At 39.9% G+C, this 26,513-nt stretch overlaps 1 protein-coding gene across 5 annotated transcripts in view; it reads right to left on the bottom strand.

Annotated features, from left to right (window-relative positions):
* Nucleotides 1-221: 221 nt before the first annotated feature.
* KIAA1210 (KIAA1210 ortholog) overlaps nt 222-26,513 on the bottom strand; it is a 171,842-nt gene continuing 145,550 nt past the window's right edge. For all 5 annotated transcript variants that reach the window (XM_077484554.1, XM_077484474.1, XM_077484523.1 and 2 more), the window contains 8 exons: nt 22,160-22,366; nt 19,740-19,799; nt 17,804-17,894; nt 15,040-16,428; nt 12,150-12,250; nt 11,030-11,120; nt 6,794-6,938; nt 222-1,508 (listed from right to left, as the gene is read on the bottom strand). In XM_077484554.1, coding sequence (XP_077340680.1) covers nt 6,802-6,938; nt 11,030-11,120; nt 12,150-12,250; nt 15,040-16,428; nt 17,804-17,894; nt 19,740-19,799; nt 22,160-22,366 — 2,076 coding nt within the window. In that variant the 3' untranslated portion in view covers nt 222-1,508; nt 6,794-6,801. The remainder of the gene's footprint in view (nt 1,509-6,793; nt 6,939-11,029; nt 11,121-12,149; nt 12,251-15,039; nt 16,429-17,803; nt 17,895-19,739; nt 19,800-22,159; nt 22,367-26,513) is intronic.

Here is a 26,513-nt window from a genome sequence, read left to right as displayed (position 1 = left end):
AATATGGTATCATCTACATTACCAACAAGTCTGTTGTATGGGCACCCATCTTGCTAGGTGTAACGCAAAAGCCCCTTTTGATCTGTTACCAAAACAAACCTTTTGGGCAGTGAAGTTTTGATAGTTGGCTATTAGAAGGCAACCGAGGACACATAAAACATAAGTCAATTTCATATTTAAAGAAGTTTGGACATCTAGTTATTAAAGATAAACAAGCAGCATAAATAAGAAAGTTCGGCATTTATTAAACACTTGGAGTAATTGTCATACAAAAAGTATTAAAAAAAAAAAAAATAGGATTACAAAGTTAAAGACAAACAAATAAAAGATACAGTGCAAGCTTGGTACATACTGTATATACAGATCATGCATGAAAACTACACTGCAGGAAAAAAAAAAGAAATCACAGAAGAATATAAACCAGTATATTTTATATATACACACAGATACAAAGATACACAAAGATGGACAAATGTCCTCATCTCCAAAATTTCAATGCAATTCTGAACAAGAACATACGTTTTAAAAAGTGCATAGTTCATATCAACACTGGTAAAGGTACACACATGTGCCAGTGTGCAAAATAATTACTTTACAGTTAAATGGCTTCTACAACAGAACTTAATATTTAGAATACCATTTGAACCCGATTGATTTTTAGATAACTGAACTGAGTTTTAAGACAGGAAAGAGCTTAGATTTGTTGAAAAAATACTGTATTGTAATTTGCTATTTAAAGCCTAAGCTTAGGCAAAAAAATTATGGATCTGCAATAGTCACTCCTCAAGATGGCCAACTATGCCAGCTCTTTCCCAGACCTTCTCCAGTCAGAAGATCCATAATATAGCTTTCATGAACGAAACCGAAAGGCGGGCGGACAGATAAAAGGTAAAACCCACTGCCTTCATTTATATTCTTATAGTATTCTTAGAATCTTTAGTACAGCCTCTATGAATGCAGGAGGGGGAAGGAAAGCATAACTGGGCACTAATTGACACATCACAAGGACTGTAAGTAATGTGCCCTGTGTTTTTTTTTTTTGGCGGGGGGGCTAAACTTAGGCTTTAAAAATGTCCTTACATGAAAGCATCTCATTTATGAGATTGGTGGCAACTTTTACAGCTCTCCGTTAATTAACTTTGTTTTACTCAAAAAGGAAGCGTCAAGGGCTGACTTTTTTATAATTGCATATTTATTGAGACTGTCAAACGATGAGGGCCGACTTTTCATATACCCTAGGGCTAACCCAAGTGCTTCTGTTTACCATGACATTGTCTGGCTTGAAAATGCGATCTTCTGCCTTGACAGAGCAGGTGACTGCCGTTTTAGGAGCATGGATTGGAGGGAACCCGATCACTCACAAGCCTAGTTGCCTCTCGATCTGTATACCCAATGTCACAGATGTTAGTCCCGTGTTAGCGTAATGGAAGTAGGCAGAATTACATTGGACTAGTTTGCATCATTTAGGTGTGCCCTGCAGTTAGTTCCTTGAGTATGAAAGTTTGGCCCTGTAAAAGAAAACACTTTAAATTTAGGTTCACTAGTAGCTCACCAATCATTGAATAACACTATGAAAAACTGTAGGCAGTGTGATTTTGTTTCACAATATTCAAATTAAAAACCATAAGACAAAAACAGAATAAAAAAAGTAATGCACCCTGCAGTGTATTCTTAAAGCAGGAATTCCTAAAGTAGAAAAGACGCAATTAGAATTTTATTGGGTGGTAGAGGTCACGCCTTCATTTTTCTTCACATGTAATAGGCAAAATTCTGTATTCTCAGGGGATAAAAATGTTTTCAGTACACAAAGTCAACCCATGAACATGTAAATGCCTACTAATCTGGGAGAAAAGGTCTCCCAATATATTTAAAGAAGGGGAAAATATCTTATTTGGGGAATTTTTCTTTTTTTGTTTGGCTTAGGCAAAAACAGTGACAAATCATCCTACTGAAAATTACATTTAAAAAGACCCCAAGGAACAAGTAAATGGTACCATTTTCATAAAACATGTTACAGTGAATTACCAAAGTTAAGTTAAAAGCTGACCTCCTTTAATGAAGTTTAAATAGTTTGTTTGGCCTAAGCTTGGCTAATAGGATTATTGCTGGCTTGTTCGCCAAGAGATGCAGCGGCTCCCAGCGCGGTATGTAGCCTCAGCCGTGTTACCGCAGTGGAATCGGAACTTCCTGTCCCACACCCTGAACAAAATCGACCTGTACTGCACTACACTCAGCCTGTCACAAAGCTGACTCAGAGATTGAGATGTCATCCATCCACCTCAGCCAATCAGGGGAAGCTTTATATTCATTCACAGAACACAAAGATCTTTGTAAGGACTGATTGTAGCTCAACCAAACTAAATTTTGTCCTGGGTTTGAGACAGGAAGTTCCCATCCCACTGCCAGAACACAGTGCTGTATACTGTATATAGTTTTGGATTTATACAGTTCTCCAGCTGCTGCATCTCTTCATGAAGCTAATAGTTAATTTAGACCAATTTCACTGGTTTAAGTTTAACTTTTCATTGTACTTCTCAGTAGGTTTACAGCTCTAACTCTGCTGTGGAACCGCCTTCCTATGCTTCAGTATAGGTGAGCTACTAGAGGGATTACCCTTGGACCCAGGGAATTCAATGGGCTATTATTTCTGCAGGCTTAGATTTAGGCCTGTTTAACGGATACTAGTAAATTAAGGACATTGCCTTACAGTGCTACATAAGGCAAGGGACATCTGGTATCCTTCTTACAAAAGCGCAGTTTTATAATACCACGAGATGCAAAATATGCAGATATGCGATTCAATATTAGCATCTGAGTGACAATGTATTCAATTCTGTCAAAAAAAAAATTTCACATATTATCACAGGTATATAGTGCCAACAACTTACTCAGCACTGTATACTGTACATTCACATCATTCCCTGCCTTCAAGGAGCCTGCCAGCATGTCTGGTGTGGGAGGAAACACATGCAAGCACAGGGAGAACTTGCAAGCTCCCTGGATATAACAGTGCGAGGGAGATTTGAATCAGGGAACCCAGTGCTGGGCAGAAGCACTTATCACTATGCCACAGTGCTGCCAACTATTCAAAACTGCCCTTTAAACCATGTCCTTGCTAGAGCAGCAGATTTTACCTGTGGTTACACTATGACACGAAGCATATTTTTTCAAGCAAAATACTCGCTATACAGCAGAGGGAGATATTTGCCAAGGTTTATTAAAATGCATGTCTCCTCATGCTTTAGGTACTAATGACATTGAATGTCAAATGAAAATCTGCTCTATTAAGTGCTATATTATATACATGAAAGTCATTAGAACGCCTTGCAGTCAGAAATTATTCAATAAAAGATGAGTAAGGGCAGAAATTTTGATGTTTACACCTCCACCTCTGTTATGATCATGTTTTCCCAAATCTAGTTCCCCCCTCCTCATTTTAGGCTACCGGCAATGTCAGAGACTCTGGTAAATGTTCACAGGAGCATATGTTTTTCCCAAACTGAAATATACTTTATTTCTGATAAACCATAAACCCAAAAAAATGTAATATTAACCATTTTAAAGCTTTAGTTTGACCAAAAGTGTTTTTTCAAGACAGTGATGTCTGAAATATTTGTTGGCTTCTTACAGTGAGGGATATCGTATTTGATCCCCTGCTGATTTTGTACGTTTGCCCACTGACAAAGAAATGATCAGTCTATAATTTTAACTGTAGGTTTATTTTAACAGTGAGAGCAAAAAAACACATTTCAAAAAAGTTATAACTTGATTTGCATTTTAATGTGAAATAAGTATTTGATCCCCTATCAGCAAGATTTCTGTCTCCCAGTTGTCTTCTATACAGGTAACGAACTGACATTAGGAGCAATCTCTTAAAGGGAGTGCTCTTAATCTCAGCTTGTTACCTGTATAAAAGACACCTGTCCACAGTAGCAATCAGATCCCAATCTCTCCACCTTGGCCAAGACCAAAGAGCTGTGCAAGGAGGTCAGGGATTGTAGACCTACAAAAGGGTTGAATGGGCTACAACAGTGGTCATCAACCCTGTCCTCAGCGCCTACTAACAGGCCAGGTTTTATGTATTACCTTGGGGAGATGCAGACTAGAATACTGCAATCACTGAGCAGCAAATTATATCACCTGTGATGTATTTCAGTTATCTTGCAAACCTGGCCTGTTAGTGGGCCCTGAGGACAGGGTTTAGTAACACTATGCCATGAAATCCTGCAATGCCTGCAAGGTCCCCCTGCTAAAGAAAGCACATGTACAGGCCCATCTGAAGTTTGTTAATGAACATCTGAATGATTCAGAGGAGAACTGTGTAAAAGTGTTGTGGTCAGATGAGACCAAAAATCAAGCTCTTTGGCATTAACTCAACTTGCCATATTTGGAGTAGGAGGAATGCTGCCTATGAAACCATAAACACCATCCCCACCATCAAACATGGAGGTGGAAACATTAGGCTTTGGGGGTGTTTTTCTGCTAAGGGGACAGGAGAACTTCACTGCATCAAAAGGGACGATGGACGGGGCCATCTAACGTCAAATCTTGGGTGAGAACCTCCTTCCCTCAGCCAGGGAATTGAAAATGGGTCGTGGATGGGTATACCAGCATGACAATGACCCAAAACACATGGCCAAGGCAAGAAAGGAGAGGCTCAAAAAGAAGCACATAAAAAAGGTCCTCAAGTGGCCTAGCCAGTCTCCAGACCTTAATCCCATAGAAAATATCTGGAGGGAGCTGAAAGTTCAAACTACCAAACGTCAGCCTCAAAACCTTAATGTCTTGGAAAGGACCTGCAAAGAGAAGTGTGACAAAATCCCTCCTGAGAGGTGTGCAAACCTGGTGGCCAACTACAAGAAACGTCTGACCTCTGATTGCCAGCAAGGGTTTTGCCACCAAGTACCAAGTCATGTTTAGCGAAGGGGTCAAATACTTATTTCACTCATTAAGATGCAAATCAATTTATAACTTTTTTGAAATGTGTTTGTATGGATTTTTTGGATGCTATTCTGTCTATTAAAATAAACCTACCATAAACATTATAGACTCATCATTTCTTTGTCAGTGGGTAAACGTAAAATATCAGGGTATCAAATACTTTCCCCCTCACTGTATATGTCAAAGACTATAGCAGCAAGATTTGTTTAAAGGTGTCAAGTCATATCGTTCTGCAGTTTTTGTTCTCCAGTATAGTTTGTGGTTACTCTTGCAAATGTATTAGCTGAAATTGCTAAAGTTACATGTTTGTCTAGAAATTTCAAATAGAAGGGAGTGGTGAGCAAAGCTTTTTAGGGCCTCTTGACATCTTTGTATTCACCTGTGACCTAATGGATTTCCATCCACTACAGGTAGTTGTGGGACAGTCAAACATTAAGAGCCTATCCACACAACACACAAATTGCAACATGTTGCCATTCATTCTGAAAGGCACCCCAATGTAATAATTAGCAGTGGGATATACATCTGCACTGCAGCACACCACAATGCACATGCCGTGTTAATATACACTACAAAATCATTTGTTGCATGAACATTAAAAAGTGCAAGTTCACCTTTTCAGGAAAAATGGAAAGGTGAACACACACACACACACACACCGTATACATCTTCCCCAATCCCAGCTATATTTGTCTCCATAGGTGATGAGCCGATACCGCCCATGCAGCCAGGTGCATCAGTCCAGGACTTGAAATCACTGCTCTTCCATCTATTCTTTCTGCAGGGCTTCCTTCCCAGAGGAGTTAGGGAGTGTGTACAGTATTAGTATTTTTTTTCCAGAAAAGGTTAACTAACCCTTTAAAGCAACACATAATGTAAAAGGCCTAAATGTTGCCAGGTTTACATAATCGCAGAGGCTAAAAGGGGTCCATAGAAGTTGAGAATGCTGGATAATGTGTTAGCATGGTCATGCGATTTTGCTGTGAAGTTATACTTGGTAGATGGTAAAGGTAGACTTTTTTTTCTCACTTTACTGTTAATTTCTTATACTAACACACAGATGTGTAATATAAAAATAAAAAAAAACACACAAAACAAAAATCACTAAAAGCCTGTAAGCATGGGAAAACTCAGTTTGTTACAATGCATCAGTTAAAGTCCTTCACTGGGATAAAGATAACCTCCCTTCTTCCCCTTCCTGTACAGATTGCTATATATGAAAAATAAAAAATAAAAAAATCTAAATGCCCCTTTTAAGCTGCCGTAATGCAACGCTACAGCATCTTTGGTGTCCGAGAGGGTTTTCACAATGTAGACACTTCCCACTAGATGTCCAGCTGCAGGATCCAGAAACAGACTACAATCAGTGGAGGGGGGTTGCAGTCCTGGACCTGGATAGGGATTTAGGAGAGTATAGCTGGCTTTGCAAGGTAAGGAAATGGGAGAAAAAGCCTGGTAAGGTGCATCAGAGGAAGGTGGGATGGAGTTCCTCCATGAAGTAAGGCTTTAATGCTACAAGCCCATCCTGTAAATAGTCTTAGGAAGACAGAGGTTACCTTAATACATAGAGATGTGTTGTATACTCCATGTATAGATTTATAGTTATATTGGTATGGTCTCAGCACAGCCATCAAAGCATTTTTTTTTTAAACAATTTTCTAAAAGGGTAAAAGCTCTTTCGGAAGTCAAAAAGCACAGGTATATACAGATACAATGTTATGAAATAAGGGACAGGGCTCCTTAATGCAAATCAATTTACAGAAATTAGGAAAAAATAAATTTTCTTGATAGCATTGGCTGAAACATGTTCACAGGTAAAACCGGAAACAAAAACAATGAACATACAACATACATGTGATACTACTGCACGATCTGAGGCATCTTGCTCCATGCTTTTGCTTTTTTCTTTGCCAAGGAGAACCATGGCGGCTCATCCGGATTTTGTGGTGGAGCGGATTGTGCATTTTTCCCAGATTCTGGTAGACTATTCTGAATAACTGTAGGAAAAACAAGTTTATTAACATCAGTCGATTTTCCTCTCTCAAAAATGATAATTTAAACATCTGCAAACATATCCTTCTGTGGATATTTAATTTCGGACCCTTTAACACTTGTGCGACCTGAAAGTAATGCGACCGACGTGACTTGAAGCAATGCCTTTGTAATCTTGGTCTATGGACCTCAAGTTGCATCAAAGTCAGACCAAAATAGTGCAGGGACTACTTTAAAGTTGCTGCGAATTGAAGTCACATAGATATGAACAGTACTCATTGGAAATCATGGGGTATGACTTGTCTTGCGACTTTGCAGTCCCAGGCCAAGTCACACAAGTGGGAAAGTGGCCTGTCTTCGAGATGCAAGCATAAATGAGAAGAAATCCCCTTAAAAAGGAAAATTCCCATCTTGTACATTTGTTACCAGAACATTTATCCCCATTGGATAAACCATCCTCTCCTCTTCCACTGGTGACCATTAACTCATGCTTTTCCATAACTGTCTGTGACACTGGTATTCAGGACAAGTAGAGGGTAAATCCTTCCAATATGGACACAAACATTAATGCAAAAAACCTAAATAGAGCATCCGACATCAACATTTATAGCCCTATAGCTACAGAACAAGCCAAATTGAATGCACCTTACTACTAGCCATAGCATTGCAATTTATGAAATCAAATAAATTTCTTGCTAAATCTAATTTGCAACCTTAAAAAGGGTAAGTTGACCTTTTCATGAAAAATGAGGCAGTGAACCAACTCAAAATATCCCAGCCACCCTATGGACCCCACTGTACAATACGCTCAATTTTAAAGGCACAGCTAAACTTTTGAGCAAAAACAGCCCATGCAGAAAAGTGACCCCTGTGTAATACAACTCACTGGTGCAGATTTACTAAAACTGGAGAGTGCAAAATCTGAAGTAGCTATGCATGGTAGCCAATCAGCTTCTAACTTCAGCTTGTTCAATTAAGCTTTGACAAAAAACTGAAAAAGGCGATTGGTTTCTATGCATAGCTGAACCAGATTTTGCACGCTCCAACTTTATTAAATCAACTCTAATTACTGTGGAATGTGGCTGGCAAACCTGTAAACCTCTGTTTGCATCCTTGAAACCTGATGGATACACACCTGTATCATTTTACCTTCACTTGTTCCCATTAGCTTCCAGGACACAGGAAAAGCAAAGTTGATTATACGAAAAGATTTGAGAATGACACAAATATTAATTTTCAGTCTGCTGCTTCAGTTTTTTTGGATCTTTTTGGCAGCCCATTCTTGTATAATCAATGCTTGGAGTTTGTCATAATTTAAGGACTTTGTTCACCTGCCTCTTGAGAATTAACCACAAGTTCTCAATTGGATGAAGATCTGTGGGGGGGGGGTTCCTGGCCATGGACCCAAAATGTCGATGTTTTGTTCCCCAAGCCACTTCGTTATCACTTTTGTTTTATAGCAAGGCATTGCTTGTCAGCAAACTGTTCTTGGATAGTTGGGAGAAGTTGCTCTCGGATGACGTTTTTGTACCATTCTTTAGTCATGGCTATGTTCTTAGGCAAAATTGGGAGTGAACCCACTGCCTTGGCTGAGTAGCAACTCCACACATGCATGGTCTCAGGCTGCTTTACTGTTAGCGCAACACAGGACTGATGGTAGCGCTCACCTTTTCGTCTCTGGACAAGGCTTTTTCCGGAAGCCCCAAACAATAGGAAAGGGAATTTCTTCAGAGAAAATTACTTTACCCCAGTACTCAGCAGTCCAATCCCTGTACCTTTTGCAGAATAGAACTCTTTGATTTTCCTGGAGAGAAGTGGCTTCTTTGATGCCCTTCACACCACGCTATCCTCCAAAAGTCTTTGCCTCACTGTGCATGCAGATGGACTCACGCTTGCATGCTGCCATTCCTGAGCAAGCTCTACACTGGTGGTGCCCGGATCCCATAGCTGAATTATCTGTAGGAGACAGTCCTGGAGCTTGCTGGACTTTCTTGGGCACCCTAAAGCCTTCTTCACAAATGCAGTGGAAAAGTTTATGGGATGAAGTAAATTTTCATGGCAAAGAGGGACTTTGCAATTAATTTCAATTCACCTGATCACTCTTCATAACATTCTGGAGTATATGCAAACTGCCATCATAAAACTGAGGCAGCATTATATTAATATTTGTGTCACTCAAAACCTTTGACCACGGCTGTATACTTGGTAGGTTTCAAGGGTGACATCAGAGGCCAACTTGTGTACCAATCAAATTACACTGTATTTTACAAAAAAGGGACAGTGCATGGTTATATACTGGGGCCCCTTGTCTGAAAATGTCGATTTACTCATAAAGTGGCCTATGCATTTCAATTACTGCTTCATTTTAGGAAGCTGAGCTATGGTCCCCCCATTTCTCACTTCTGAGCTGACCTGCAGTCAGCAAATAAACAGGATCTAATCATGATCTGGCATTTATTTAATCAGTGGGAGTGACAGTGATTCCCGTATAGTGACACATTTAGTCTACAGGATCGAAGAATGATCCTGCTTTAACCCCAGTAAAATGGACATGTATTATGATGCAAGATTTTCTACCGCATAACAAGTACCAGAATTCCTTATTGGACCTTCAATTTACGTGAGAGGCCAAAGGGTTCCTGTGCTAGTTCACTACATTCAAGCAAGTTGCAAATATCAGCATGTCAGACATGGGAAAATGTCTGACAGCTAATTAACAGACATCAATATGGATGTTATACCATTTGCTCAAACGTACTATATTCAAAACGGAGCTCATATTTCCTCTCCCATGTGCCCCTTCCCCTGACTTCTGTTGAGACTGATGGTACAACTATCACTATGTCTCCAAACACCAGGGTGCTAGGTGTAACCCTAGGCTCTGCTTTTGGCCCCACATCCAAACGCTGTCCAAATAATGCAACTCCAAAATGCGCCCTTTCTTAACGAATGACACCACAAACCTTCCAATTCGCTCCCTGGTTATTTCGCTGTTCAACTACTGCAACACTCTACTCATTGACTTACATTAACATAGGCTTTCTCCTTCAATCCATCATGAATGCTGCTGCCAGTCTCACCCACCTTACCAACCTCTCGGTGTCATCCACCCCTCTGCCTATCCCCTACTTTGGCTTCCACTTATCCAACAAATAAAATATAAAATACTAACAATTTATAAAGCCAACCACAACTCTGCCCCTGGCTACATCTGTAAACTGGTCTCACAATACCAACCAAACCATTCTTTTCAGTCCTCAGAAGACCTTGTGCTCTCTAGTTCCATTGTCACTTTCTCCCATCCTCAGGAACTCCTTACCCCAATGACTATGTCCTACTCTATCTACCTCAAGGCGATCCCTCAAAACCCATTTCTTTAGATAAGCCTATCCTGCTTCTAACAAACTTTTTTTTTTTTTTACTTTTGTCATCCGTTCATCCCCCACCGTTTTTACCTTTTGCATCACTTAACCCCCATCTCATAGCTTGTAAGCCCTAACGAGCAGCCCCCCCCCCCCCCCATTTCCATTGTACTTAATTGTATTGCCTGCCTTTATTTTGTAAGGCGTCATGTAAACTGGTGGCACTATATAAATCCTGAACTACTACTAACTACTACTAACTACTACTAACTACTACTAACTACTACTAACTACTACTAACTACTACTAACTACTACTAACTACTACTAACTACTACTAACTACTACTAACTACTACTAACTACTACTAACTACTACTAACTCTTGTGAGCTTTGAGAGTTGATAAACTCCTGTGCCATTTGCCTGTGTACAAGGAAAGGGTACAAAGATGGGAGGGGAGGTTTGTGTTCTTTATAATCCAAAAAGAATAAAATAAATAAAAGTAGGCAGGGCTGACATCACATGCTTAGGAATTCAAAGCTGTGTTGTCATGTGAAAAAAAATAAGATAGGCACTGATTATATTTTTGGGACATCAACTATTATTCTGTACCTGCATCATCTTTAACAAAATAAAACATGGGGAAATGCATGTGTATTGTGGAGTTGTACAAATTTTTTTTTTTTGATAAACACTTTCAGACATTCCAACACTAACAGGAGATAGAAAAATACCTGGACTCTCAGTAGATATTGGCTCCGTCTCCTTGACCTCTAGTTCTTGTACACTAGCAGCTGCACTTTTCTGGGAAGACTCACAGTCACCCTAAATAGCAAAAAAATTGTGATTTAAATGTGATTTAAATAGTGATTTAAAAAGCTCAAGCCAAAGCACATTTCTCATTTTAGATGCAAATGAGTTAATGCCTAATCAAACCATTCTTAGTTTTTGAGGTCGTAGCAGGTACATTCTGGGTGGTTGTGGATACAGTTTTGCCATTCAAATACTTTTTTCCTGTGCATATTAAGTAAGAACTCCTCTCAAAACAGTAAATATGTTGAGTCGGTTTACACTCTTTGAAGTTCACATGACAGAAAGCACAGTAACATTATCCAAATGCTACATACCTGACCATCTGAATAAACCTTCTAAAGTATAAGTAAATCAAAAAAGTACATTGATGGATAATGCATTACATCTCCCTGGCTTTCTAGAACAGCTGTCTGACACTGCTCCTAGATTACTTTACTCAAAAAAAAATCCCATTCTGCGTACTGTTTTTCCTCTTGCAGTTTCTCCAAGATGTAAATGCAAAACATCGTTGGCGTTAGAGCACATAGTTTGGTATGCGGTCTTAATAAAAGTATGCTGGAAAGCAAGATCCTGAATATCAACACTATGTATCTCTGCTAGGATTCATGAGAGATGTGGCCAACAGGTGAGTAAATCAGTCAGTCAGAATCCTTCCAAAACCGAAGAGATCAATAACCTTTAACAAGCACCTGGTAAAACAAAAATTCCCCATGCAGATCTTGAATGATCCAAAAATGTAACAAGCAGAATTTATGAAAAAAAATAAAAATAAATCTCAGGACTATAAAATGTAAATAAATGATCAAGTTTTGCTTAATGCGAGAACCTCCAACCCCCTACAGTGGGCTTGGCAATAATCCTTTCCTGCATTGCTTTTGCATCAAACACCAAGCAGACCCACTCCGGAGTTATGCAGAGTTGGCATTCCAGCACCAGAAGAACTGCTCTATTACCGTAGCTTCTAGCTTCAAATCCATTACAACAGATCGTGCAAAGACATTCTACCAAGCCATTTTATTTCTTGATAAGATAAATACATACCTCACTTTTATCACCTTCAGCCATAGCACTGTGCTCTCTGGCAAGAGGATGATCCTGAAATCCTTTCTGCTTCAGCTTTGCCACTGTAATCCATGATGGTTCTGTGGGTGTAATTTTTATAAAATTTTAATTATAAGAATTGTTGTGTCCTAGAGGAGCTTTTGCAATAAAGGTTTGCGTTTTAAATAGTTATTTGCTGTACTCAGGTGATTAACAGTTAGGGCCGGTTCACACTGCGAGGCGAGGCGACACGGCTCGCCTCGCCTCGCTCCCGCAAGTCGCCCCCATTCAGTACTATGGAACCGTTCTGAGAGGAGCGACTCGAGTCGCTCCGACTCAGAAAAAAGGTTCCTGTACTACTTCGGGGCGACTTCGGGGGCGACTTGCATTGACTTCTATGCAGAAGTCCTCTGCAAGTCGCCGCTGACCCCCCCTGCAAGTCGCGGCGAGGAAGTCGGAGACGCCTCGCCGCGGCTCGCTGTGTGAACCGGCCCTAAAGTCGAGGTCTGTGTTAAAGTATATCTAAAGCTTTTTTTTTTTTTTTTTCTTACCCTTTTCTTTAAAGTGTTACTAACACCAGGACCCTGCATTCACTAGATACGGTCTCCCACAGTAACATGCAAATGCAATTATTTCAGTAAATATAAATACCTTTTCTCATCAGCAGTATATAGCAGTGTTATGATTTATATCAGTGCCTGGGTAAAAATTGTAGCAGGAGTTTTCATTTTACTATGACTGTGCTATGAGGCTGCATAACCCCTGTCCCTCTGACAGTGCTGATTGGCCCTGTGCTGATCACAATCACCCTTCCAAGAAAAAGAAAAACTCTAGCAATGCACACCAAACTGAGAATGTGCAGAGTGACTCCAAAGGCTCTGTCTTATCAGGAGATGGAGCGGGGACTGTGGAAGGGGAGGATCCGAGAAGACAACAAGCATGCTTTATTGCATATACAGACTGATTTGTGGGTTCAGTAACACTTTAAGCTTGGATAGCATGAAATGGTTCATACACCTGTCAGATTTTTACTGAAATCTGTGCCCACGCTGGGCAGATTCAGATTTTTTACCCTGGTGTCCATTGTCACTTTGGAAATTACAAAAATTCCAACTGAGACAAAACATTTTTCCAGTGATGTCAACTCAACACCTCTGTCAACCTCTCTTTGGTAAGACTTCCTTACAGTGATTTAAATTCTGCCCCACGGGGGAAAAAAAAACAAATAAAAAAAAAAAAAAAAAATAGCTTTAACCATTTTTCTGCTCAAAAAGCAAACCAAAAAGTGTTCAACTTTGCAGGAGATTTTCCCCAGAGCTTAGTAAATAAGGTGAAGCTCTGCTGACTCCCATCTTCCAATCATGCGCAAATGCTGTTTTTTTCTTGCAAGTGATTAGGTATCCTCTAAAGCAGTGGTCATCAACCCTGTCCTCAGGGCCCACTAACAGGCCAGGTTTTATGTATTACCTTGGAGAGATGCAGACTAGAATACTGCAATCACTGAGCAGCAAATGACATCACCTGCAATGTATTTCAGTTATCTTGCAAACCTGGCCTGTTATTGGTCCCTGAGGACAGGGGTTGATGACCACTGCTCTAAAGTGAAAGTTCACCCTCTTCACTAAACTCTGGGTCAAATCCCCTTGTAAAACTAACTTCCCTTGCAAGTTGAACAGCATATATGTCTTTAGAGAACAAACCTCTAGGTCTGCCTTATCTATGGGGCTATTAATCACTGAACAGCCTGCTAGGTTTGTATGCAAGTGGAAATACTGTATTTATCGGCGTATAACACATTTTCTTCTGAAAATAGGGGGAAAAAAATTGCGGGATCACGTTATACGCCGACAGCGTACCTCGGAGGAGAAGGAGGGGGACGAGTGCCGCTGGAAATCACTGAGGCGTTGTCTCCTCTCCACTTCTGCTCTTCTTGCACGTCACACACACAGTCCCGCCTCCGCCACTGGCATTTGACCAGTGTTCTATCTATCACAGGAGCTGTCCAATGCCGATGGCGGAGGCGGGACTGTGTAGGTGACTGCCGACTGAGGAAACAGACGACGACGGCTCAGTGATGAGAACAGGCTGCAGATGGGCACAGAAAAGTTTTTTTCCCTGAATCTCCCTCTTAAATTTGGGTGCGTGTTATACGCCGACACATGTTATATGCCGGTAAATACACGCCCGCTATCCTCCTTGCACGGACCGACTTATGGGTACGTCGGTTCGTGCAGGAGAGCGGACCTGCTGCAGTAAATGTATGTAAGCTGGTCAGCAAGTGGTTAACATGGATTCCATTGGCCCTAGTTCACACAAATGCAGTGCTTTCCAGGGCAGTCAACATAAGTAGAACATATGGCCTTATTTCTGTATGAAATGCATCTGGAACATAGCAAAAATCATCAAAAATGCACCGCAATGCACGTGCCCTCAATTCAGACGAGGAAAAAAATAAAAAATTCAATAAGTATAGATCATAAACCTGCAAGCAGAAACTCATCCAGAAACAAAAGAAATTGTTGCGTCAACCAAACCTTACAGTGATACTATAAACTTGGCTCAGTTCCAAATACTAATACACACACAACATTTAAGCTTGGTTCACACCTAAACCTGCCGCGGATCGCACAGCAATGCTGTCTGTCCCTGTTCTCCATTTCAGGGATGAATCAGGGCAGAACCTTTGCCTGAATTTGGCCCTAAAACAGAGGCAAAGATGCACGTTTCTGTGCAGTGCGTTCCGCAGCCACCCCGGAGACATAGACAGCCGGTCACATTCTCTTGCTATGCAAATCGAATGCGAGGAAACCTGCATTCAATTCGCATAGGTGTGAACTCAGCCCAACATGCAATTTCACATTAGCTTATAACCTAAATCATTGGTAAATACCTGAGCTTTCATTTGAAGAAAGATCTTCTGCCGTTTGTTTCTTTCGAGGTTTGTCTTCCATGGTATGCGATGGTTTAGAAGCTTCTGACTGAAGCTGTGCTGTTTTTGTTGGTGTTTGGACAGTTCGAGTTGGGACGGTTGACCCAGCTTCAACAGGGGATGGATATAGTTTGGATTGCTCTTCAGGATATTCCTCATTGTATTTCCTAGAAGATGAGGTCCTTCGTAATCTGATACCAAAAGCAACACCTGAATCTTCTTTGTTTTCACTTTTCCTATAGTCCTCCGGATTTATGCCCATCATAGGATCCTCTGATCCATCAAATGATTCAGACTTCATAGTACTAGATATCTTGTTTTTAGAGTAGGTGCCATCTTTGACACTACTCCCGACTGAGAGTGATCTTTGCCATGCTGGAGCCACAGTAAACCTAACTGGCTTGTTGGAGGTTCTAAGCTTGCTGTCAACATTTGAATCAGTTGTTTTGATTGTTTTGCTTGTTTCTGTAGAGTACTCGTTTGTGTATTGAATATCAGCACTGCTATTTTCTCCACTGCCCAAGTTTATAGAACAGGTTGAACCTTTACAATGGCTATCATTAACTGATATATAATTAGGGGTTTCAGATATCCTAAGACCAAGGGTCTCTACTTTTTCATCTGTTGACAGTGTATCAATTGTAGGTTGATCAGTCGTAGCATTTGCACTGGATTCTTGTAATGTTTCTGAAGTCTTTTCATTATCAGTGCTTTCAAATATTAAAACAGATTCTGAGGCTACATTAGAAACAGGTTCGTCAACCTTTATGACGGAAATGTCCGATTTGGTTTCCATGATCTGTTTTTGTGGAATTGAAATCACACATGTATCCGAAGTACTTGCAGTTACTTCTAAAATGTCTTTCTGTAGCTCTGTTAAATTGGGTAACACTTTTCCATACTCCTTATGCTCTTGATCTTTGTGGTTGAATATAGACTCATCTGTTTCAAGCGCTAATGCGTTCTTTTGGATTTTTAAAGGATCTTCAAATATATCACATTCTACGTCTTCACCAACCTCTAAGTGAATGGTTTCTACTGCATTATCCTCCATTTCAGGTGGTTCCAATTGAGCTGTAACCCCATTTATTTCATGCAGAGGGGTAGACTGGCTGATGTGTGGCACTCCAGTACTTTTTCTTTCAATTTCAGTGTCTTCCTCATTACCATTTACCTGATCTTCCACAGTTAAACTTACATGGAAATCTACATCACTTTCATCAGTTTCATCCAGAAGTGACATTTTCTGTTTTTCAGTAAAACAGGTCCCATAAGTCTGCGTCTTTTCCACCAACGAATCTTCTTGTACAGTTAGAGACGTGGTGTCAGTCTCCGTCTCTTCTACCTTGTCTAAATTAATAAAAAATAAACTGCATCATTCCAGGTGGAAATTACCAAAGAACATTTACAGCTATGGTATTTGAATAGGTTTCCTTAACTCTTTATTTTTATTCTACGTTATGAACTTTGTTAAAGCCTGTTTGCTGGTTTAATAATAATTTATAGACAGGTTATTAAAAAGCATGTCTCATTGCAATACTTACCTTCTCCCTAGTGCTGTCCCCCAAAGGCTCACTGATCCTTTGTCCAGCACCAGTCTTTTTCCACTTTGAATGTTGTTCAGCATTATTTCCTGTGGGCCAAAGGCATCATGGAGACCTTCTAGTGGCTAGTCATCATGTGACCGTGGCCCAGCAGAGCACAACACTGATGTCATAAGATCAGTATTGCAATCTGAATCATTAAGGAGCATCCAGGCAAGGAGAAAAGGTAACCCGTGTCAAAAACAGTCTCAGAAATACAGGTTGGGGTATTCACCATGTCAATACATTCTGGAATACTAGGTGAAGCAAAGTAACGATTAAAACTAGCATCACAGAAGTATCACGCTGAAAATATACATTACGTACATTCATTCCAGCAAAAAGTTATCACTCACAGTCTATTGCTTGAAACTGGTCAAAAAGAACCAGTTACACATTTAAACATTTATTCCAAAGGAAGAACAGATCGTTACTCCAAAAATTGACTTTTCCCTAATGTAATCACCTACCATCACAATTTAAAAATCCAATTTTTTATTTTTATTTTTTGTTACTCTAATCCATTCTTCCCTAGGTTGAAATGTATTCCTGCTTCCACATCCTACTGAGATATCCACATCACAGATCCCAGGAGGCTGCAGAAGGAGAGACACACAGCGGCTAAAGGGCAGACTTGCACCTTGTGGAGGGTCAGCTGCAAGAACCCAGGTAGGAGCGCGCCAGCTCCCAATGAGGCAAAACGGTAGATAGGTGTGGGACCCAGCGTGTGTGGCAGCATTTCGCAGCAGAACAATGCTGGATTTGCTGTGTGCAAGTAAGATTTTTAAAGAGAACTATAAAAAAAGGGTAAGGGAGAGGATAGAAAAAAGTATTTCTAGAAGTTGCTTGTGATATCAAAAATTTGTCGAGACCTCTGCCTGTCTCATTTTTGTATACTTATCATTTGTCACCACTACAGCTATTCACTAAAGTAGAGACATCAGGACATAAAATTAAAGCATGAGAGGGGGACACTAAACTACCTCAGTCACCCTCTGACTATACCGCATATTAAAAAAAAAAAAAAAAAAAAAAAGGTACAATGTGTTAAAAACAATATGTCTATTGGTCTACTAATACACAGTACTTTAAGTTGTAAATTTGTTTTGTAACAGTGAGTTGATGACAATCTCTTCAATTACCTTCTATATATTTGGCTTGTTCTTTTGGTACTTCTTGCTCAGTAGAGCTGTCTCCTGTGTAAAGAGCATGGACTTCATGCTCACATGCAACCTTAAAAACAAATACATTTCAGAATATATAATTCCCTTCTCTACAAAAAAAAAAAAAATAAAAATAAAAAAATAAAACAAAAAACAACAACGATCAAACATTTGTTATAGGTAGAAGTAGCTGATGTGACTACAGAAACCTGAAATCCAGTTACTGCTACTTACCTATCCCCCAGTGAATCAGGGTCTCCTGAAGAAGCAGTAACTTGTGGAATGCTTTGAGAAGTCTGGACAACTCTCTGCACAACATACAACTATTCAATCTCCCATGAAGTAAGCATATTCCTTTTATATGCCATTTGGAATGCAATTGTCACTTTATCTATTGGTTAATGAGAGGTCTGGCTTTGGTAGCATATGCTTGATTTTTTATTCCATTTTTATTTATGGATATTTCTAGCACGTTGGACAAAATAAAAGATAAGTAATTTTAATAGGTCATGTGCCTGGTTCCCAGAGGATTTTTTGGCACATTAAAAAGTCCTTATTTGTTTTATGTCATCTTAAAAAGGAAAAGTTCACCTTTCCAAAAAAAAAAAAAAAAAAATGCACATTTTTCTGCAGGTAAAAAAAATGTGCATTTATTTTTTATTTATTTATTTAAGAGCATGGAAAGTATTGCAATCAGGGTTACAACTCGGGTGAAAATCACAACAATGGATCTTTTACATCAATCTAAAAAAAGAATACATGTAATACTAATGATTGCCCCAATTACCATCCAATAAAAGCAGGGGAGGACGTAGAACCTCTGGCCTAGGAGGGGGAAGACCAACTGGCCCTTTCATGGTACAAACAGGTTCACGTGGGCTAAAAAAAATGTGCAAACCACAGTGTGCTGCAGTGATTGGTGGTCATGCTCTTTGTAAGACATCTTTTTCATATATACAGTATAAAAAAATAAAAATAAAAAAAAAGGGGGGTGGGGAAGTTGAAGAATGATTTGTCATCTAGGAAGTACGTTCTGTTCTGTAAAAGTTGTGAAAATGAAATAAAACTCACAAAAAAAAAAATAGAATGCCATCATGTCACCAGTGATCTTACTATAACAAATGAGCACATTTCAGTCTTGCATTCTTCTAGCATGGACTTTCTTTGCAGTCATCTCCACACCACTGCATAACATTTCAGAGCAGAAAAGAAGTCAATGCTGGAAGTTTGCAGATCTGAACAGGGAGCATATACAACAGTAACTCACTGCAGATCCTGCTCTGAGTGAGGTCACCACAAGCTGATCTCTAAATGAGGTTAATGCCTCTTTCAGATGACCGATCCGTTCAGGTCCGCCTGTCAGTTTTTTTTTAGGCAGACCTGAACGAATGCTCCATAGACCTCTATGGAGCGTCGCATGTCAGCGGTGACATGTCCGCTGACATCCAACCCGCTCCGAAAAAAAGTGTGATGGAGGAAAAACCTACTTTTCCCATTTTCTCTGCGGATCGGAAGATGACAGACTCTGCAGTCTGTGGTCATCCGATCTCCCATAGGGGAGAGCGGCGCTCTGACAGGTCCGTCCCTGCGCAGTGTGCAGAGAACCATCTCTCCTCTTCCTGCTCAGCAGGGATCAACGGAGCAATCCCTGCTGAGCAAGCGGATGTCCACGGGGCAGAACATCACGGATCCGTCTCATGTGAAAGAGCCCTAAGGCTGCCAGCCAAACATACCTAATTTGTAGTGGCCCTGGAGGCAAGTGCCCCCAAACACCCCCCCCCTTCCTCCCTTGGGAAGAAAGAAGAAAGAATTGAGTGAAGTCCTTCTTTAAAACAGAAATAATCCCCGGAAAATATCTATTGATAATATAAAGTCAGATATTCCTCTATAACAGGTGTACTACTGTGATGTTTACCTTGTTTTCCATCTTCTCTTTTAATTTGATGTGCAAATCTTTGGTAAAACCAGTACCATCCTATACAGAAGGAAAAAAAAAAGTAAATTGCACTCAATCTTCAATTTTAGTGTATTTCTAGTGAGCATATGCTCTGAGTAATGATGGCGATGTTGCAGCAAATGTACAGGCAGATAACGCACATATGTTTAAAGCTCATGCAAAGAGGTCCTTGATGCCTTGTGGGAGGGCTAAACGCATTTACGCAATTTTCGGTGTTCAGACGTCACTTTCGGTTTCTGTGGAACGCACGCTGGATGCGGAGTTTGCCGTTTGTTATTGCAATACCTCATGCAATATGAATAATTTCAGTCTGTAAATACCCATCTACCGTGTGCAAGAGGCTTACACTATACTTCACTGTCAATCTTTCCTTGGGTTTTTGGTTCCATTATTCACTCATGAGCATCACGATTGGGGAAGAATTTTGGAGGATCCTCCTGTGATATGCCATTAATGGCCAACATTCAAGCTTGATCAACTCCTGGACTGAAAAGCCAGGAGTCCATTCTTTTTGGAGAGTGGGGACACAGGAGGGGTGTGTGATGCACCTTGACGTTTGGAGCACTTTTGAATTTATTACCTGGGAGCACATCTGCACAATGTATATAGACGTTTTCACATGCTAAATTTATTTTGCGAGTGCTTTAATTTCTATTTTCATTTGTTCAGGTGTTAGCACTTTGTGTAAAGCAGCTGAAACCTACTTATTTTCACTTCTAGCGCAAGTTATTCACACACACACACACACACACACACACACACACACACACACACACACACACACACACTCCTTTAAAAGGGAGCACACATACTAAACACACTGGCAGAGCACTCATAGGCACAGCAATCACATAGAATCTTTGTCAGAAAGAGCACACTTAAGCCAGCCACACACTTTTTTCATTCAGCCAGTAGGCTGACAATCAATGTGAATGGAGGTATTCTGCAGCCGCTGATCGAAAACATTTTCCAACGTCCTTTCAGCAGAAATCATTGCCTTCTGTTGAGTGCCACAAAATGAACAAAATTTTCCTGATCCCTGCTGAAGCAGCTAAATTTCAATCGTGCCACTCGAGGACCTTAATGGGATTTTTCCTGAGCCGCTCCTTTGTTGCCTGGGCCATGTATTGTGGGACATTGTCATGCTGGGATACCCACCAAAGACCCATTTTCTATGCCCTGGCTGAGGGTAGGAGGTTCTTACCCAAGATTTGACAGTACATGGCCCCATCCATTGTCCCTTTGATGTGGTGAAGTTGTCCTGCCCCCTTAGCAGAAAAACACCCCCAAAACATGTTTCCACCTCCATGTTTGATGGTGAGAATGGTGTTCTTGGAGTCATAAACAGCATTCCTCCTCCTCCTAACAGTTCTCCTTGGAATCATTCTGATGTTCATTAGCAAACTTCAGACGGGCCTGTATATGTGCTTTCTTGAGCAGGAGGACCTTGCAGTCCCTCTAGGATTTCAGTCCTTCACAGCGTAGTGTGTTACCAATTGTTTTCTTGCCGACTATGGTTCCAGCTGCTTTGAGATCATTGACAAGATTTTCCCATATTTCTGGGGTGATTTCTCACCGTTCTCATGATCATTGAAACTCCATAAACGTGAGATCTTGTATAGAGCCTCAGACCGAGGAGAGATTGACCGTTATTTTGGGTTTCTTCCATTTGCGAACTGTTGTCACCCTCTCACCAAGCTGCTTAGTGACGTTCTTGTAGCCCATTCCAGCTTTGTGTAGATCTACAATCTATTGTCCTCGACATCCTTTGGACAGCTCTTTGGTCTTGGCCATGGTGGCGAGATTGAAACCGGCTTCTGTGGACAGGTGTCTTTTCTACAGGCAACAAGCTGAGATTAGGAGCACTCCCTTTGAGTGCTCCTAATCTCAGCTCCTTACCTGTATAGAAGACACCTGGAAGACAGAAATATTGGTGATTGATAGGGTATAAAATACTTATTTCACTCATTAAAATGCAAATCAATTTATAAAATTGTTTTTGTTTTTTTTTAAAGCATTTTTCTGGATATTGCTAGTCTGTCTCTCACTGTTAAAATAAACCTACCATGAAAATTAACCTACCATTAAAATTAGTCTGATCGTTTGTCAGTGGGAAAATGTACAAAATCAGCAGGGGATTAAATACTTTTTTCCCCCATCACTGTAGCGATACTGCAAGCCCACCAATATGTTGTTTGGCATAGCCTTTTGAAATTCGGCCAATCACAATATTGAATTTTTTTATATTCTGATCATATAGTGCCTCTGTGAACCTTTGTATCCACAGCTCTAATAAAGCTTATCAAGTTGATCTCATGCATACAAATGCGGAAGGACTTTATACAAAAGACAAACAAAACACCACTACATAAAAATACCTTTATTCGATGTATATTCATGACTGGTCCTCGTTTCTTCTTTGGCTTGACGGAAATCTTGTGCTTTGCTGCAGAATTATCCAGACAGGCCACAGAACTTGGTGGAGCTGTGAAATCTACTAGATAGTGGCTTCTTGGAGAGTTGGAACTCAGAACGATACTAGAATTTAGTGGACTGATGGGACAAGAAGAGGTTTCACAAGACTCCTGTAAAAGACAAGAAAATGTTCTGATTTCCATCTTTCGAGCATAAGGTCACCTACAAAAAGGCAGAACCACAACTGGTAGATAAAAAAAAAAAAAAACCCTCACACAACACCACACAAACTCATTATCAAATCTTACCAAACATCAATTTTAATGTGGGGGGTGGGGAGCAAACATATGAGCCGTGTATCCACTAATAAAAAAAAAAAATATATATATATATACACATCTTGTGTAAACCGTTAATATAGCCATTGGCAATATAGTACATATGTATCATTTGTATAACCATAAGTAACAAAGTATATAAGAAGGAACAAATGTTTACTGCAATAGTACATTCCAGCCCAAGAATGGTACAGAATTAAAAACATAGGTCAGATAATTGCATACAGCAGCACCACAAGGCAATCATAGCATTCATAAAATGTGTACCAGTAAAAACTATACAGATACAAAATACCAAAATGGGGGTAACTTAAACCTATTAGAATTGATGATCAATAATGTTTGGTAGTTGGATAATTCTATAATAAAAATGGTCATGATTGCATCCTAACGCTCTATGCGTCACGTGAAAAAAATTCACTTCCTCAGTAGCAGGTGCAAGCCGTATATTGATCAGTTAAAACTGTACGCATATAGTGTGAATAGCCAAGGGTGGACATATCCATGTGGATCAGATAGTAGACAGCAGGCTGCAATGGGAGTTAGTCTCCAATGGAGGGCCCTAGATGGCCCATAGAAGGTTCTTGTATAATTGGCATTAATTATAGTCTGTAGTATAAACAAACAGTCGCCAGTAAACTAACAAAGTTAATTTAATTATAATTTGAGTTTGACCAAAGTCAATTTTTATAATTTACAGTATGAACCTTCATCTCCTCACGTACTTCCTCCCAGCCCGATATGCAATGCTGACTGAACATGACAGCCAGTAAACTAGAATATTCAGAGATTCAGGTCAGCAATGGTAGCCGTCTTTTTTTTTTTTAATACGCCAAAAAGACAAGTTTGTGAAAGTGCCTGCCCAAGCAAAGAATTTTATTTTCTGGGTAGTCTTCATATTTGTACCCAGCCCCTTTCCTAATAAAACCAGATGTGAGGTTTGCAGGGACAGACAAAAGGAGAACATTACGGGAGGAAAAAGAAAATCATGCGACATCCCAAGCAGTGACTTAGAACATGGCTAAATAATTACTTGTCAAGAAGTTAACAGAACACAAAAGTGAATATTAGGGCTTTAGATTTAAAAAAAAAAAAAAAAAAAAAAACACAACATAATCTGCATAGAACATCTGGCATTGATGTTTAGCATTTGTGCTGAGATCTTGCCATGCCATTAATCTTTCCTTTTGCCAGTTATCCTCAAGACGTACACAGCAAGCACCATCTGTTCCGATAACAGTATCTAAATAGGGTTTAAAATCACAAGCTGGGCATCCACTTATTATGCTTAACTTTATAAAACTAAATTTTAAGGCTTGGCCAAGAAAACCACTGTATAAAAACTATCAAAACCCACAATTACACCAGAGGAGAGGTTTTATTATTAGCTATGCTGTATATTTTATCCATCTGTAATTACAACTATGCTTCATAGGCAGACTAAAAGACAGACACTAAAGTTGGCACTTTAACTGGCGACTTTAGTTATACTCTTCCTAAACCATATGACTAAAATAGACCTTTAATATATACTGTGACTGGGTTTCTGTCATTCAGCCATCAAAACAATAGACCGAGATTGCAATGCACCACTTACAGATAAAAGACCTGGATTGAGCCTGGTGGACTCATCTGACTACAGTAGCCTGCAGCACCTCCAACAGTAAGTTCACCGCAGCTTCACAAAATTACTTGGAGCACTGATGGTGACACTGCAGTAAATAAAAACGAAACCCTCAAGCTTAACAGGACCCTCAAACCTGATAGGTACTGTATCGCTGAAGTAACAGAGGTTAAGGAACCTTCACAACGGTCTGTATAAAAACCGATGAGCAAGGGTTTAGCAGACTAAAACATAATGAGTATTCACTTTTTTTCAACATTTAATTATATTCCGGAGGAGGAAAAACAGTTAAAGGGTAAGAAAAGTAATTAAATTATGCAGTATTGAGGTCATGTCACTTCTGCCTGCATGTTTAGCTCTGCACTTCACTCGCCTTAAAAAAAAAAAAAAAGTTCTCTGCAACATTAATGGCCAACACTCAACTTAAAGCTCTGTTTTTTAGGCTTAAATCCCACTCTGCATGGTGTTCTGCAAGTTATGATGGTATTTAAGTTTTACTTGGGTGCTCTAGCTTCATCCAACATTTAAAAAAAAAAATATTACATAATTAACTGACCCCCTACGACGGACCCTGTAGGTAGGGTGTGTGTGCTAGGGGCATTAGACCGCAAGTACCTTCATAAGACAGGGATTGATGTAAATGGTTCTATGTACTCTTCTGCAGAAAATAATAAATGAAAAATACTTATAACACTTCAATTAGCAAGCATTTATATATGCCAATATAAAACTCCATTCAGCAAGTGAAAGTAAGCCTGCACTTTCCCCGTGCAGGGCAAAACATGTTCACGTAATTGTCCACTGCTTCCCGCTATTTGCAATATCCATGCTTTCACTCTCCTACAACCTTATACCAATAAAATCCAATTTACAAAGCTTTCCCAAATGGAATTGAAGTGGGTTGTGCCCCTTTGAAAAAAAACAGAATGACTACAAGTGAAATACAAAGCTGAAAATGTCTTTGGCAAATATTTTCAAGAGTAACTCCATTTTTAAAGCATTCCCCTCTGGGTGATTTAGGTTCATTGCAGTTTGTCTGTACATCTGCAAAATTAACGTGAATGGGAGTGATTTTATAAGATCATTCAGCAGCTGCACTTGCAGGGTCCTGATGAGGAAAGTTGCAGGGTCTACATTTCTTTATACGCGATTTGGGAGTAGTTCACCAAAAAAAAAAATTACGTTTTTGTTGCAGGACTGCCCAAAATCTGACTTTTAGAACAAAAAAACTCCCTAAATGGGACTCTGACAGACCACCAACACATTAAATAGGACTAATGTAATTTAAATTTTAATGGTACAAAGTCAAAAACTTCACAGGATTAAAAAACAGACAACAGCATCTGAACAATGTGCAATACAATACAAATCGACAATAGAACATCACAAATAACACTTATCACATGCTGCATTTTTCCAAGGCGTGGCGCTTCACAGGACCTCCTCACTGGGGTTTCTAACAAGGGATCCAAAAAAACAGGGGACCTCCTGGGGGCCACATTTGAGGCTCGGATGTTCTTTGGCTATAACTCAAATACCCCCACATCTATAGTGAGGGGTTAACTCTTAATCTTTGATTGACACCGGCCTGTATATACTCTGTGGAGAGGTGAATTACTCCCTGTCCACGGGTCGTTAGGGACTTTGTCTTGGCATCCAGCTGCGTCTGTATCATCTATGATGACATCCTATTGAGGAATTGCTCCATCATGAGCTTTAAAATTACACGTCATCTCATTCTACTCTCTACCCCTGATGAACGTTTTCAAGCAAAACTGGAAACGCGTCAGATAGTGGGGCATCTTACCCTAATGAGAGCATAAGTGTTGTTATTTGTGATGTCCTATTGTCGATTTGTATTGTACATTATTCAGATGCTGTTGTCTGTTTTTATCCTGTTAAGTTTTGACTTTTTGTACCATTAAAATTTTAATTACATTAGTCCCATTTAATGTGTTGGTGGTCTGTCAGAGCACCACTTTTTTTTTTGTTCTATCTAATCCAGGGATGGGACCACCACTCATCTCGGATACAGTGGGAGCCTTCTTCTAAATCTGATTTGTTGTTTAGTGCAGAGTTCTGGGAAAATCAGTAAGCATTACGCACACCATCTGTGTACAGAACGCCTTCAGGTTTCCGTATTACAGAAAACGCCCACACTATAGATTGAAAAGAAAAATGTAATTTTAAAAAACATTCAATTACAGTATGGCTTGTGTAGCAATGGATTATGCTAGATTTTGTTTTTATTTTTTCCCCACAAAGGGGCAGTTACCCTTTAAACAAACACTAGCCTATTCTCCTCTGAGTCGGGGTATTGCTAGACCCCGACACAGAGGGCACATTCCCTAGGAC

This window comes from Lithobates pipiens, unplaced genomic scaffold, assembly GCF_037356315.1.
Source record: "Lithobates pipiens isolate NorthernLeopardFrog02 unplaced genomic scaffold, aLitPip1_a1.2 Scaffold_1, whole genome shotgun sequence".
Lineage (NCBI taxonomy): Eukaryota > Metazoa > Chordata > Amphibia > Anura > Ranidae > Lithobates > Lithobates pipiens.
Note: the sequence above shows the minus strand (reverse complement) of the source record. Positions and strands in the feature narration are given on the sequence as shown.